Source organism: Leptonychotes weddellii, chromosome 10 (assembly GCF_054177405.1).
Source record: "Leptonychotes weddellii isolate Sample4059 chromosome 10, ASM5417740v2, whole genome shotgun sequence".
Classification (NCBI taxonomy): Eukaryota; Metazoa; Chordata; class Mammalia; order Carnivora; family Phocidae; genus Leptonychotes; species Leptonychotes weddellii.
The window spans coordinates 7074623-7089127 of record NC_138378.1 but is presented as its reverse complement, the minus strand read 5'-3'; the positions used below and the strand labels follow the sequence as shown (position 1 = coordinate 7089127).

General features: G+C 40.4%; 1 protein-coding gene across 1 annotated transcript in view; it reads left to right on the top strand.

Moving 5' to 3' along the window:
* DOK5 (docking protein 5) overlaps positions 1-14505 on the top strand; it is a 134541-nt gene that overhangs the window by 85292 nt on the left and 34744 nt on the right. Inside the window, exon 5 of the mRNA XM_081832549.1 lies at positions 2590-2779. Coding sequence (XP_081688675.1) covers positions 2590-2779 — 190 coding nt within the window. The remainder of the gene's footprint in view (positions 1-2589; positions 2780-14505) is intronic.

Sequence of the window (14505 nt, the reverse complement as noted above, 5' to 3'; positions counted from 1 at the left end):
TATGAATGTATCTGTATGAATACCGTCAGCTAGGAATCTGAGGAAACCTGCCATGTGCCAGTTCCTGTGGCAGGTGCATTAGGTCATTTAATTTTCCTGGCAGCTCCATGAAGCAGACACCATACCTTCCCTCCTTTTACAGATGAGGAGACTGACGTTCAGAAGAGCTACACTTCTTGCTCTAATTCCAACAGCTTATGTTACCTGTATTCATAATATACTGATTTTACCACATAATGGGTTGTGTTTTGTTTTTTTTTTTTTGTCTTAAGTTTTTCATTAGAAGTATTTCATTGAAAGCTTTCCAGTGTTTTTAATAGAATCCAAACTTCATGACTGTTTTCTCAGGTTTCAACCTACCTAATTCTGTGCTTTTTTTTTTTTTTTAACTAAACACTTGAGCCAATGCCTTGAGCTCAACACTCAACATGGAACTAAATCATTTTAGGTAATAATGACCAAAATACCCATGAACATTTCAGCAAAACTCAGTATTGGTTTACAGTATGAGCCTGGAGGTGAGGAATTATTTCTTCGTTTCCAAGTAACCAAGCCTTGTGACAGGGCAGATTGGATCCCAGAGTCCTGCTCTTTTGTAGCCCATTGACTTGATCTGTGAGGATGGAACGCACCAGAAAAGGCCACTGGTCCACTGGCTTGATAATGAGCGTGGCAGAGGTGGAATGTACTGACCCTTTCCATGGGTGCACACTCCAATTGTTAATAAAAAATGCCCTTGCTTTCACTTGGAACTCTGTCTTCATGACACCTTTACAGGCTGGGACTATTTTGGGTGCACCGTATCTGCCATAACCCATCTCCATGGAAATGTTATTGACTGAGACTTACAAGTGCTTGGCTAATTCAAAAAAAGTCTCTTTGTAGACTGGGAAACTGAGCTGTAGAGAAGCCAAGCCATTTTCCAAGGTCATACAACCAAGCCCTGGGCTCTAACTTGTGTAGTTCACTGAATCAGGATGCTCCGGGCAAAGAGGATGCACCTGTGGTGCCTCATGGACAGATGCATATGAAGCCAGACATAAAGAGGAAAATATGATAGATTTTGATTTTTTTAAAATCTAGAGTGCTCATATCAGCACCTGGTTTTCACAAATTTATATTTATGAAGCAATATCCCAATCATGCTGCAAATGAATCCAAGAACGGGCTGTGCCTAGGTGTTCCCTTTACCGGGCCAACTGTGCCTCAGTTTCCTCTTCTGTCAAATAGGAATAAGAATATCCCTGGTACATAACTAGGAAGGATTATTACAAAGCTCACCTATGTCTTTGAAGGCACTTTACGATATTAATTTGCGTGACTTCAAGTAATTGTAACTTAAGCAGTCACTCTTACCACTGTTACTGTTGTTATCCTTGAGTGAAGTAGAGTTATAGAAGAACTTTTAAGTGAATGAATTGGTAATGGTCTCTCTTGCTTTTTACTTAATGATGACAGTTTTTCTGACTTATTCTAGAACTACCCTGGGAGAGATTTTACTCCATTAGAATATACTTTTAAAATAATAGTTGCTAGAAAGTAGCAAATAATTAGTTATTGGGAGTTTGAAATAACTTTAGAAAATATGGAAAAATAGATCCATGAAATCATGCAGTCATGACACCCCCATTTACTCAACTCAGCTAAAATCAATAAGAATTCTAATGACTTCCTTATTATAAAATAATTAATTTAGAATACCACTGGTAAGATCAGTGCCACACTGTTTTGTCAGATAATGGGCGATCTACCATAATGAGGGATAGGTGAAAATGTGTTTGGTGTAGTAATATTTTTGCTCATGTTTCGCTTAGAGGTTTTGACTCATAATTTCCTAAATTAATGAATTTTCTAGAAATATAACAGAAATACCGTGATGGAGTCTGTGGGGATAAAAATTTGGTTGCAGTAATAAGCCAAGTCATTTACTGAGAGTAATCTTGGTTAAATATTAACAATCATCCAAATAAGCAAATGGATATTTGTAATTGGCTAAAGAGAGTTCTTGTTAAAACTAATTCAAATACATCCATTGGATTTTTCCCAAACTGGTGGTCAGTTAAGTGCATGGTATTAGCGTGGGGTTTTATTTAAATAATTTGGGATGTAGTTTTATTCATTTAGTTATGAAAATTATGAGTTGATCAGTATAACTTTAATATCATTAAATCATGTGACAATTATTTTGCACCTGCATCTTTTGTGAACACAAAAATGTGGGTGTAATTAATACGTACTTGGCAGGAAAAAAATTGTTTTTAATGGTTTCATTGCTTTAGTCTTTTATTGGCATACAAATTTTTTTTATTATGCAAATTCAAAAATTCTAAAAATGGTCTTTGCTCATGTAAATAGTGTTTAGTGTATGTTGACAGCCAGACTGTGACATTATTATGTTACTTAACATGGTCTTCATTTAAAAAATCATTTTCTGGGACTATGAATTTATGAGAAAGGTTTATCTTCCTGAATGTTCAACCTAAACCTAGAATATGGGCTAGAATTATTTTTGAAATGCCTCTTTGTTCCTACAATGTCTTTGATGTTTTATTCCCGGGATTTTAGACTAACCTTTTGTTTTTCTCCCAGAGAGATTCAATGTGTATTTGATGCCATCCCCTAACTTAGATGTACATGGCGAATGTGCCTTGCAGATTACATATGAGCACATCTGTCTTTGGGACGTCCAGAATCCCAGAGTCAAACTCATCTCTTGGCCGCTAAGCGCCCTGCGGCGGTATGGGCGAGATGCTGCTTGGTTCACTTTTGAGGCAGGGAGGTGAGTTTCAAGACTGTTCTTCTACTTTTTTGTCTTTCCCCAGGGTTGCATATCAGATCCACCCTGAAGCATGCTTCTGCAACCGTGGAGAGCTATGACCCTACAGTGCTAGGCATATTATAAAGGAGTCATCTATTCAATATGGCTTTATTTCCCCTGCGGGATTCTAATGTTTCATGAATGTGACATGAATTTTCATTGCACGGTTTGATTCCGTACCACAAACTGAAGTTGAATTAGGTAAAAAGGCTGAAAATGTACCATTTCCTGGGTCATGCTGAACACAGGCCAGCTTCTTGGGTTTGGAAAACATCCATATTGTTATTCTGTTTATGTTTCCTTGTTGGCTTACTATGGTAGATTATCAGTATGAGGGGCCATGCATTTCTGAAGGTGCCATTGATTGAGTTCCATCCACGGTGTAATGAATAGCGCTAACACTAGGAGGTTGATTCTAGAACTGGCTTATTGCAATCAATACCCAATAAGCCCTTCTAGGGCTTGCCCTTTTTCCTTTCAGAAGTCAATTTTGGAAAGGGAAGAGGGTGCCAATAATATTTGGGTTGATCGTTAGCTACAAAGAGATTCATCTAATCAGGATCTCACTTTTCTCCCCCTCACCCACCCTCCTCCCTCAGAATTTGGGCTCTTTTTTTTTCAAATGCCGCAGATTAATTTTGTATTTTAGAATTTAAATGACTAAATTTTAAGAAATACAAGTCCTTCTGTAACATGGCCTGACATTTACATTAAAGTTGAAAGCAGTCAGCTTGTGACTTTGAAAAATCTTTTGTTTGTTTGTAAAAGTGGATGGTTTCTTCCCGACAGGGATACAATACTTGATATAAGGAGAGTAAAAACAGGAGTTCCAAACATGTAAGACCCTAATTTGTGTGAATATATAACAATAATGCTATACTCAACTTAGTGTGCTCATTCTGTGATAAGCAAAGCCCAATTATTTAAGCTTTGCTTTTCAGAAATATGATCCATTTGATTCTCCTATAACTATCCTCAAAAGTTTTTAAGCTTTCTTTCCCAAACAGCTCTTTCCCATTCTGTTTTATTTTTAAGTACCTGGAAATTGAAATGTTATAAATGAGTCTGTGAATCTCCCAGAGACGGCAAAAGTCCTCATGTTAGAAAATAAAACTTAAAAAAAAATATATCTTCAGAGCAATGTTCTTTTGTCAGAATTACTTGTTTATTATCCTTATGGGAACATCTCTGTAGAAAGATCAGAATTTGTTTGGGAAAGTGGGTATATTTCCCTGTTTGGGTCTCAGAAATTATTTATGTATTAATCATTACCAGTGAAATCTATGTATGAAAAATGTTTTATGATAAAAGTAGACTTTTCTATTGATTATATGCCTCATATCATCTCCCACTTCTGTTTTGTATCGACGCACAATAGAATTCTGCATTGATCAGGATATTTGGGGCCTATCTTGGGTAGCCCTTATTCAAACATTAAAATTTTTAAATTATTCCTTGGATTTATAGGAATAGTAGTAGGAAGAATATGTCTTTCCATCATAATTTCTGAAAGTTAAAACCTTAGTAAACTTTTCTAGTATCTCATGACTAATATTAAACTTTTTTTGACATTATCTTTCAGGTTTTAATGTTACTCACATCTTGCAAAAGTTTAATTTATTCATATTAGTCTAGTAGACTGCTAAGGATCTAGGAGATTATTTTAAAGACTGATATTCCTCCTAAGTGTGATAGGAAACCATAGAGATTTTTAAGCAGGTGTGTGTGTGTGTGTGTGTGTGTGTGTGTGTGTGTGTGTATGGACAATGGAATAGAGGTGGCAGATGTACATATGGGGAGATACTACAGGAGCTCAGGTAAAAAAAAATGGATGAAAATTATGGATATATTGGAGACATAAATTTCAAAAATATTCCTTTGACCAAAAGCCATAAGGTGCTGATTCGGAAAATGAAAGCATTTTGTTCCATGACTTTGTACTTTGTATGGTCTGACCTTTAGGGTACTTTGTCCAAGATCTCCAGCTGTTAGATGAGTACAGTACCTCCAACCCACACCCCACAGTGTTGTGTCTCAAATATTGTAGGGACTTAGAACACTTTACTTCTGAATCCCATTCTTATTCAGTGGTCAAGTTTGTGGGGCTGGTGCTAACTGGAGAGTGAGTCCTCAGAAGGGAAAGTGTCGGGATGGTGCTCTTAAGATCTTGTTCATTTCTCAGACAGCACGGTGGGGTGGAAGAAGCACTGATTCAGGAGTCAGAGGGGCCTTAGTTTTTAATGTCTGTTCTTTATTAGCGGTTGACTTTGAACAAAGGTTTTAACTTCCCTTGTAAGTTTATCCAAGTCATAACTTCCTTGCAGGATTGTTGTGGATAACAGCAGTGATGATGCACGCAGATGATCTGAAAGGGTGCTGAGCTTCCCCTTAGTAGTGTCTTTGATATTTTATTATGATTACTTTTGGAGTAGGACTTGAGTTTGCAGGATACAGACAGTGTTAAACACAAGGTAATATTACTACTTTACATTTTGCCTGAAACTCAAATAAAGATGAATTTTTATAGTTACCATCAAGATGCTCAGGATAATAAGATCATTTCTGTTCCCCCAAGCATGAAGGTTTCATATCTGCCTTGCTTTATTAGTGAAGATAATTTTTTCCTTGGCTATTTTTGAATGTGTTCAAAACAAAGCAGTTTCATTTTAACTAATAGAATTTTCTCCCTATCTCATGTCAATAAATGAAGAGGAGTTAGGCAAATAGTTTTCATGCATCCAACATGCATCTGCAAAGATTTTGCAATATTGCCCTCCAGAACACAAGGAATCTCCCCCAAAAACTTTGGACAAAGTTCTGCTCACTCTCAGCCTCTGTTTAGAATTGAGACTGAGTGTTATTCCTGCTCAGTGGGCCCACTCTACCCCACCAAGACTGACACCGGGGCATGTGTAATAAACTGGGTGGGCATTGTGGAGGAAATGAAATGAGATTGCAGCTCTACCCCATACTGGCTTTGGACCTTGAGGGAATGACCTAACTCTCTAAGCTCCATTGGCCACCTGTAAAATGGGTACAATACACTATGTACCTCAGAAGATTGCCATGAATATTAAAGAAGGACCTACATAAAAACCTGCCATAATGCCTGGCATGTAGTAGACAGTCATACCAACCAAACCGACACAACAGGAAAGAAATTCATTGGCTCACATAACTGAGGGTCAAGGAGGTAGAGATGGCATCAGGCTCGACTTGATTCAGAGTCTAAATGACCATAGATTTCATCTCTCAGTCCTGTTTCTTCTAGGAGAGCTTTGCTCTGGCTCTGCACGGTGGCTTCCAAGAGCTTTGGGATCTTCTCACACCGTCAGCCAATAGAAGAGAGAGAAATTCCTACCATATATTGACCATCACATTCGCTAGGGGTCAAGTACTATACTGGGGACTTTACACAAAGCACACAGGGTACAAATACAGTGGGGTGGTTCTCCCAAAGCAGGAAGAGGGTACCAATGCCATCGAAGAGGGATGGATGTAAGGTTTAAAACGAAAGAAAATCTAACAGAATGTGTCCAATACAGCATTTAATAATTGCTCAAAGCAAATAGGGCGAAGCAGCTATTGGACTGTAATTAGTCGTATCACTCATAATGGTGCAGAGATACAGAACAGTGGTTCTCAACCAGGGATGTGTTTGTCCCAGGGAACATTTGGCAATGTCTGGAGCCATTTTTGATTGTCACAATTGGACAGGGATGCCATTGGCGTCTAGTGGGTAGAGGGGCCAGAGATACTGCTAAACATACACTACACAGAACCACCTCCCACGACAAATAGGTATCTGGTCCAATTAGCCAGTTGCAAAACTCTGTTCCAGCAGGCATGCCAGCCACTGAAAATAATCACTGATATTTATGGAGCTGTTACTACATGAAGGTCACTATACTAAGCATTTTGCATGCACAGTCTCATTTAAGTCATTCGCTGCTCATATAAAGTAGGGAATATTATCATTCTCATCTTAAAAGGAAACTTGGAAACCTGGATGACTGGTCCAGAGACATTAGACTAGTAAGTGGTGGATTCAGGAGTCACACTCCGGTCTTCTTACTTCAAACCCTGCAGATATCTAAGAAGGCTAAATGTCATATTCCACTAGGTGAGCCTAGTTCTTCACTAACTTCTACGGAGCTAGGGAAGAGAAAGCGTTCTTACATCACCAGAGCGCCCTAAAACCATTTGGATGTGTGCTAATGTACGAATTTTCTTAGTTCCTGGAACCTCCTATTCTTTTAGAAGTACAGGCGCTTAGAGCCAGGATTGCTTGACTCTCCTGGACAACAGGATCATGATCATAGGTCATTAGAGTCTTCTAGATGTTGTTTCTCCCCCTCTCCACCCAATAGAAGCAAATCAGATCATATCTCTGTTTTTTTTTTTTTTTCCTTGAAGAAATCCAGAGTTGAAATGTAAGCTTTTTAATAAAGTGCAGTTGCATGATTAATTGCCACTCCTAGCCCCTGTAGACCAAGAACTGTTAGTTTATCTGGTGGGCTGAGAGGCATATTGCTTACTTTGAGGTTTTTCTGGTCTTTTGTTTGTTTCTTTCCACTTGGAAGCCCTGAAACTTCAGTGAAACACATCAGGCTGGCAGGGGCTCTGATTTTTTTTATGGGAAGATCCAACTGACATGAGGTTCTAACTGCGTTAACATCTCCCTTGGAACCATTCTTGAAATATGATTGTTTAAAGAAAGGTGGCAGGTGTCCAGTAAGTACCCCTGTTAATTTTATAGCTGGCTGCTGAGTTAGCATGCTCCAGTGTCAGGCTCTGCCTTACCTCCTGACTGATTTAAATTAATACCCTGGGTTTAGCACCTGCAGGAGTGAAAGAAGCTCAGGTGACATTTGGCAGAAGGTACTGAATAATTACCACGCGTGAGTGCTTCTCTTTACCAGCCAGAGAGAGTCTCTTTTGTGCTTTTGACATCATTTTAAGAGAAACTTTTAGGTATGCCAAGTATATGTGAAAATCGACATTGTATGTACAAATTATTTTTCTTAAAGGGAGTGCACAAATATGTGAAAAGTTTTTTGGGTTTTTTTTGTTTGTTTCCCCCTGTAATTGATGAGTTTACAGGACCACTCTTCTAACATAAATTGTTGAATATTCTCTATTTCTCCTTTTGATTCTAAGCTACTTAGTAATCTCTCATTCCTGAATATTTTAGGAAACATATACCCCTTCTTATTAAATGATCAGAAGCAAATTGACAAACAAAGAGTACTCCATTCTTCCTGCCATGTTGAGCGGAGAAATTGGCATAAACACGTCCTGGATCTCACATGCGGGCTTGCTTAGAAGTGTGATTCTTTTCTTTTGCAAGAAAATGCCAACTACAGTTGTGCCATTTATGTGGCCTTTGATTCCCCATTAGCATTTATCTCAAGAGTAATTTTAATTATAAAGGTAATGCACCCGTATTATAAATATTCCTTTAATGGAGGCAGGTGTGAAAGAGAAGAGAGAGCTCTCCTTTCTACTCTATGGAGTAAGCTTTTTATTTTTATTTTTATTTTTTTTATTTGAGAGAGAGAGAATGAGAGACAGAAAGCATGAGAGGGAGGAGGGTCAGAGGGAGAAGCAGACTCCCCGCCGAGCAGGGAGCCCGATGTGGGACTCGATCCCGGGACTCCAGGATCACGACCTGAGCCGAAGGCAGTCTCTTAACCAACTGAGCCACCCAGGCGCCCTAGGAGTAAGCTTTTTAGTAATCATCTTCAAGAGATCTGTGCTAGGTGTGAGGGTGTGAACACAGACAAGGCAAGGCCACATCATGCATAAGAAGCTTAGCCAGGTCCCTTCTACCTCCTTGTTGTGATTTTAACATGTGAAATCCCTAAAGGAAAGGATGACTTTCTCATGACCTTTGGGGAAAACCTCTCGTCAGTACATCCTGTCTTGTGGCCATCATTTTTAAGAAAAATTTTTATGTATATTTTTTATTTTATTTATTTATTTTTCTAGCTTTCTTGAGGTAGCATTGACTTATAACATTGTTTAAGTTTAAAGTGTGCAGTGTGTATATTGCAAAATGATTACCATGGTGAGTTTAGTTAATACCTTCACTACCCCACATAATTATCATTTTTGTGTGTGTGGTTGAGAACATTTAAGTTCTACTCTCTTAGGCAACTTTGAAGTATACAATACAGTATTTTTCACTGTAGTCACAATGCTGTACCTTAGATCCCCAGAACTTAACCTTCTAACTGAAAGTTTGTGCCCTGTGCTCATCTCATTTTCCCCACCCTCCAGTCCTTGGTACCACCATTCTACTGTCTGATTTTGTGAGTTTGGCTTTTTTATATTCCACGTACAAGTGAGATCATATGGTATTTTTCTTTCTCTGTCTGACTTATTTCACTTAGCATAATGCCCTCGAGGTCTATCCATGGTGTTACAAATAGCAGGATTTACTTCTCTTTTACGGCTAATATTACAGTGTGTGTGTACACACACACACACATATGCCACATTTTCTTTATGCATTTCATCCATTGGTGGGCACTTGGCTGTTTCCATGTTTTGGCTATTGTAAATAATGCTGCCGTGAACATGGGGTGCACATATTTCTTTGAGATGGTGATTTCATTTTCTTTGAATATATACCCATAAGTAGAATAGCTGGATCATATGGCAGTTCTATTTTTAGTTTTTTGAACAGCCTCCATACGGTTTTCCACGTGGCTGTACCAATTTATATTCCTGCCAACAGTGCACAAGTATTTCCTTTTCTCCACATGCTCTCTGATACTTGTTATCTCTTCTCGTTTTTCATATTAGCCGTTCTAACAGGTGTGAGGTGATATCCTATTGTGGTTTTGATTTCCCTGATGATTAGTGATGCTGGATGTATTTTCATGAACCTGTTGGCCATTTGTATGTGCAGCCGTCTTCCTGCAGGCGATGATCCACTAGTGTATGTGACCACTTTATATGTGATGGTACCTCACATTCTAGAAGGGTGTAGTAAAAATGAGTCATTTCCTTCTTACATCAAATGTTTGCTGAGTGCACCCTAAGAGCCTAGTGCAGTTCCAAGCACTGTAGATGTAGCAGTGAATGAAACATACAAGTGTTCTGCCCTTTTGAAATTCATTCTGTAGAGGAAAGGGGATACAGACAATAATAGACATTTTAAAAAGTAAAAGAGATGTCAGATTGTTTAAGTCCACAGCAAAAACTAAAGTCATTCAATAGAAAGTGCCACAGGAGGGAGTGAAATTTTAAATAGGGTTAGTGGGACTGGCTTTGCCAAGTCAGTGATGCCTGACAAAAACTCCAGGAAGAATCAGGGGGAGAGCATTCCACCCAGAAGAAGGAGGTGGGGAAAAGGTGCCGAGGTGGGGGGTATATGTGGAGTGTGCAAAGAAGAGCCAATGGGCTGGCATGACTGGGGCAGAATAAGGGAGGGGGGAGCAATGTATGTAAAGGTAGAGATGCAACAGGGAGGGTCAGCCTGTGTGGGGCTTGAAGACCACTGTAAAGAATTTGGCTTTAGTCTTAGTTGGGGTGCTACTGGGGGTGGCAGGTAGAGGTGGGTCACTGCAAGGTTCAAAGAAAGAGTCCCCGAGACCTTCCGCGCTAATAATAATCTATGGTGTTACAAGTAGCAGGATCTACTTCTTTTTTATGGCTAATATTACAGTGTGTGTGTGTGTGTGTATACACACACACACATATATATATGCCACATTTTCTTTATGCATTTCATCCATTGGTGGGCACTTGGGCTGGCATGACTGGGATAGAATAAGGGAAACAAAAATGATCTCCCAGGTAATCGCCAATGCCAAGGCTAGACAAGATTTTTTGGACAAGATTAAATTCTTTACTACATAGGAAGTGGTAAGCAAAGAAGTGACATGGTCTCACTTTTTTTTTTAACTAGACTCTCAGGCTAAAACCAATTAGGAAGATGTTGTAGTGTTCACAGTGAGGACAAGAATGGCTACAAGGATGTTGGTGACAATGAACGTAGGCTTAAGTGTTTGGATACTGACATCTTTTGAAGCTAAAGCCAAAAGGATGTACTGACTGGCTGGACATGAGTTGGGAGAGAGAGAGGAGTCAGGATCCTCCAGGAGCAGCTCAAACTGTGGAGGAACTCCGGGGTGGGGTAAGAGGGGCAGTGTGGGGATGATTGGACTTCAGTTTCGGGTATATTAACGTCAAGGCTTGTTCAGCGGTTTCCCTCTGGTGCTAACCCAACTTTTCATTCTCCTGGGGATGAGGAAAGCCACACATGGTGTTTGAGTTTAAAAATTGTGAAAGGTACTTCCATTCGCTACAGCAGGAAGAATGAGGGGCAAATGGCGCCCTAGATCTAGGTCAGGGCATGGGGAAGCAAAAGGGGAAAAGGGGATGTTTCTTTGACTTTACCTGTTATGTGATTAAGAACAGATAAAATTAATAAATCACTGTCTCTTACACGAGCCATGTTTTATGACTTTGGATAGTTTAGCTTAGTTTTGTTTTGTTTTCATAAACTCTCAAGTCCATACACATGGGGTTAGAATTTAAATCTAAAAAGTGCTAATGTGCACATTTAAGGGAACCGTTAGGAAGTCTGGTGATGCCGATAGCGAAGCCACGGGGGAAAGGACATCATGTGACAATCAGTGCACCCTCCGAATTGGGACCTTATCTTCACCTCGCTCACTGGGCTGATGAGCTTTTTTTTTTTTTAATTTTATTTTATTATGTTATGTTAATCACCATACATCACATCATTAGTTTTTGATGTAGTGTTCCATGATTCATTGTTTGCGTATAACACCCAGTGCTCCATGCAGAACGTGCCCTCTTTAATACCCATCACCAGGCTAACCCACCCCCCCACCCCCCTCCCCTCTAGAACCCTCAGTTTGTTTCTCAGAGTCCATAGTCTCTCATGGTTCTGATGAGCTTTATTTAAGTTGTTGCTAACACTCCAGAACAGACACAGTATACTACTTCACTGGGGCTGGAGAAACAAAACCCCCAGTCATTTGCATTGTAGTTTTTATTTAGTGAAAGCTGCTGGTTTTCTTAATGGGAGAATCCTATTCCTGAATTCGTATTTCCATTCTCAAAGAAGAACTTTGCATTATTCTGTTTTCATAGCCCATGAGCCTCAAACATAGACTTTCTTCCCCAGCCACACACCTTCCACCACCAGGCATCTTTTGCTCGCTTCCCCACTGTTCCGGGATGTGGTCTCCCGCGTTTCTTTCCAGGCAAAAATGCGGTTTTGCCTCCCTCCTGAAGTTTTCCCTGAGGACCACGTCCTCATTGGCTTTGACATTTTAAAGGGTTAAAATAACAACAACAAATCCCAATTCAGTGCTTACCTTGATACAAGATCCTTTGCTAAAGATAAAATATAATTTCCCAGTACCCTCAGAGGTTTGGGTGATCTTATTACTCACATTTGGTATATGAGGTCGTGGAAACTTGGAGAGGTCAGGATACTTGACCATGATTCCAGCATATGAGGGAACTGGAGGAGACTCTGTCTTCCCTACCTCTCTCCCACCCCACCTCGAGGAGGGCTCCAGGAAGCACATCCACATTTCCCCAAATGTGGGGTGATTTTAGTGATAGAGGCATAACTAAATGAATGTGACTCGCACAGCAATGAAGTCCTTTTCTTCCCAATTACCTTTTTGACCCTTTTGATTAAATTATAGAAAAAACATTTCAGTGGAGTGCTGGCACATCTAAAACACATCTTCTAACACTTTTCTAATTTGCCTGTGTTACTAACAAGTGAGCACATGTCCCGTTCAGATCTTTGACAAGAGGACCTAGACAGAGTTCAAGAACATGTTTTGTTTTCATTGCATTCATTTTCACGTCTGCCTTCAATGTATGGCGGAGCATTCCGGCTTATGATTATTGATTTGGTGGCTCATGGACAATACATTTGTTAAAGGGAGGAGAAACCTGAGTTGATTTTAAAAGTATTAAATAGGCAGCACAAAGATTTGACGACCGAAAGTTGTGCAAGAATGACTTGACATTCCGCAGAGCTGCCGCATGCTCGGCGGCCTGAGTGGAACAGTGATGCATCATGTAGGGTCTTACACTGATTTCTCTTTCACACCCCACTGGTCTCAGGAAAGGACAGGACAGTCATCCCATTAGCAGGCAGCCCAGATTGCCTGGTCTCCAGCTAACACACACACACACAGACAGACACACTGGCAGGGTCACCTGCCACCTTGTCTCAAGCTGAGATCCACTAGGCTGTGGCACCAGTGACTGGAATGGGCTAGACCACACAGACCACAGGCGGGGTGTGTACTCTCTGCTTCGACCTGAATACCGTCCGTGGTGAAGCAGCAGCTCCCCTGAACCCAGAAGCTGCCTTATGTGTATAACCTCTCTACCACTAACCCGTAAGTTCGGTGCTCCCTCGACCCCTTGTGTTTGGTCTATTTCAGTGCTTCTCAGCTGGAGACATTTTGCCACCTCAGGGACATTTATCAATGTCCAGAGAGAATTTGGGTTGTCACAACTTGAGGATACTACTGGCAGCCAGTGGATAGACACCAGAGATGCCACTCAACATCCTACAACACACAGGACGTTCCTACAGCCAAGAGTGATCTGGCCATACAATATTGCCGATGTGCCAGTGTAGAGAGCCCCTGTTCTAAGTTACAAGCTCCTAACAGACCTTTTCCCGGATTTTTCTTCAAGCTGGAGCCACCAGATCCCATGTGCTTAAGCCTCTTTACTTCGTTCTGTATGTCTGTGTGTCTGTTTTTCTTACCATGGTGTCTCTGGCCCGCTGTAGCCACAGGGGGGAAAGGGTCACACTCCATTTGTTCACCTCACTTTCACGGACAAATCAACGTCACCGTTCTGCAATGCTTTGCTCCTAATTTTGTGTCTGTTCCGTGAGGTGCTTCTGATCGATTTCTCTCAAGTTTTTGGCTCCTGATTTTCTCTGTTACTATGTAACATCAACACCCACCCCTTTCCCCGACTATACTTTGCTTATCAGCTGCTTCTCTGACCACTAAGGCTCATTGTACCATGATGTTAGTCTCGAACCAATTCACTTATATAGATCTTACTTAGCCAAGTAAATTGTAAACTCCTGGAAGAAACATCCCAGGTCTTTACCTTTACATCCCTTGCTGCTGTTCTTATGATTTGCCTTATGTTTGTCTGACAAGTACCGTATTCTTTCAAATATTACGTAATCGTAAATGTGAAATGTAACATTGACTTAATAACCACTTTGCAGGGGTGGAGAGAAGAAAAGATTACCATAAATACACATGTTGAGTATAAGATACATCCTGCTTGTCACAGTGTCCAAAAATTCTAAACACACAGGGACGCACACACATGCCCACGCACAAAATACATCTTGACCGTGAGGCAATGTAGAACTGACTTGGATTCTGATCTCTTAAGTTCACTTCTTAATACTGTCTGCCATGAGGTCATTTATTTTGGTTTTCATAATTGCAATCCCATTAGTATTTTTCTCATACAGGATGTTGGTGTGAAATGTCATTGGCAAAGAGAGGGAACAGTTTCCAAAGTTGGGCATTTGTGCCTCTGGGAACTGTTGCCCTCAGGTGGCAACTCTGCAGAATGAAGCCCCCGGAGCTCCAGGAGCATAGGCGGTCCCTCCTGCCACCGTCTCCCTGGTGTGCTGG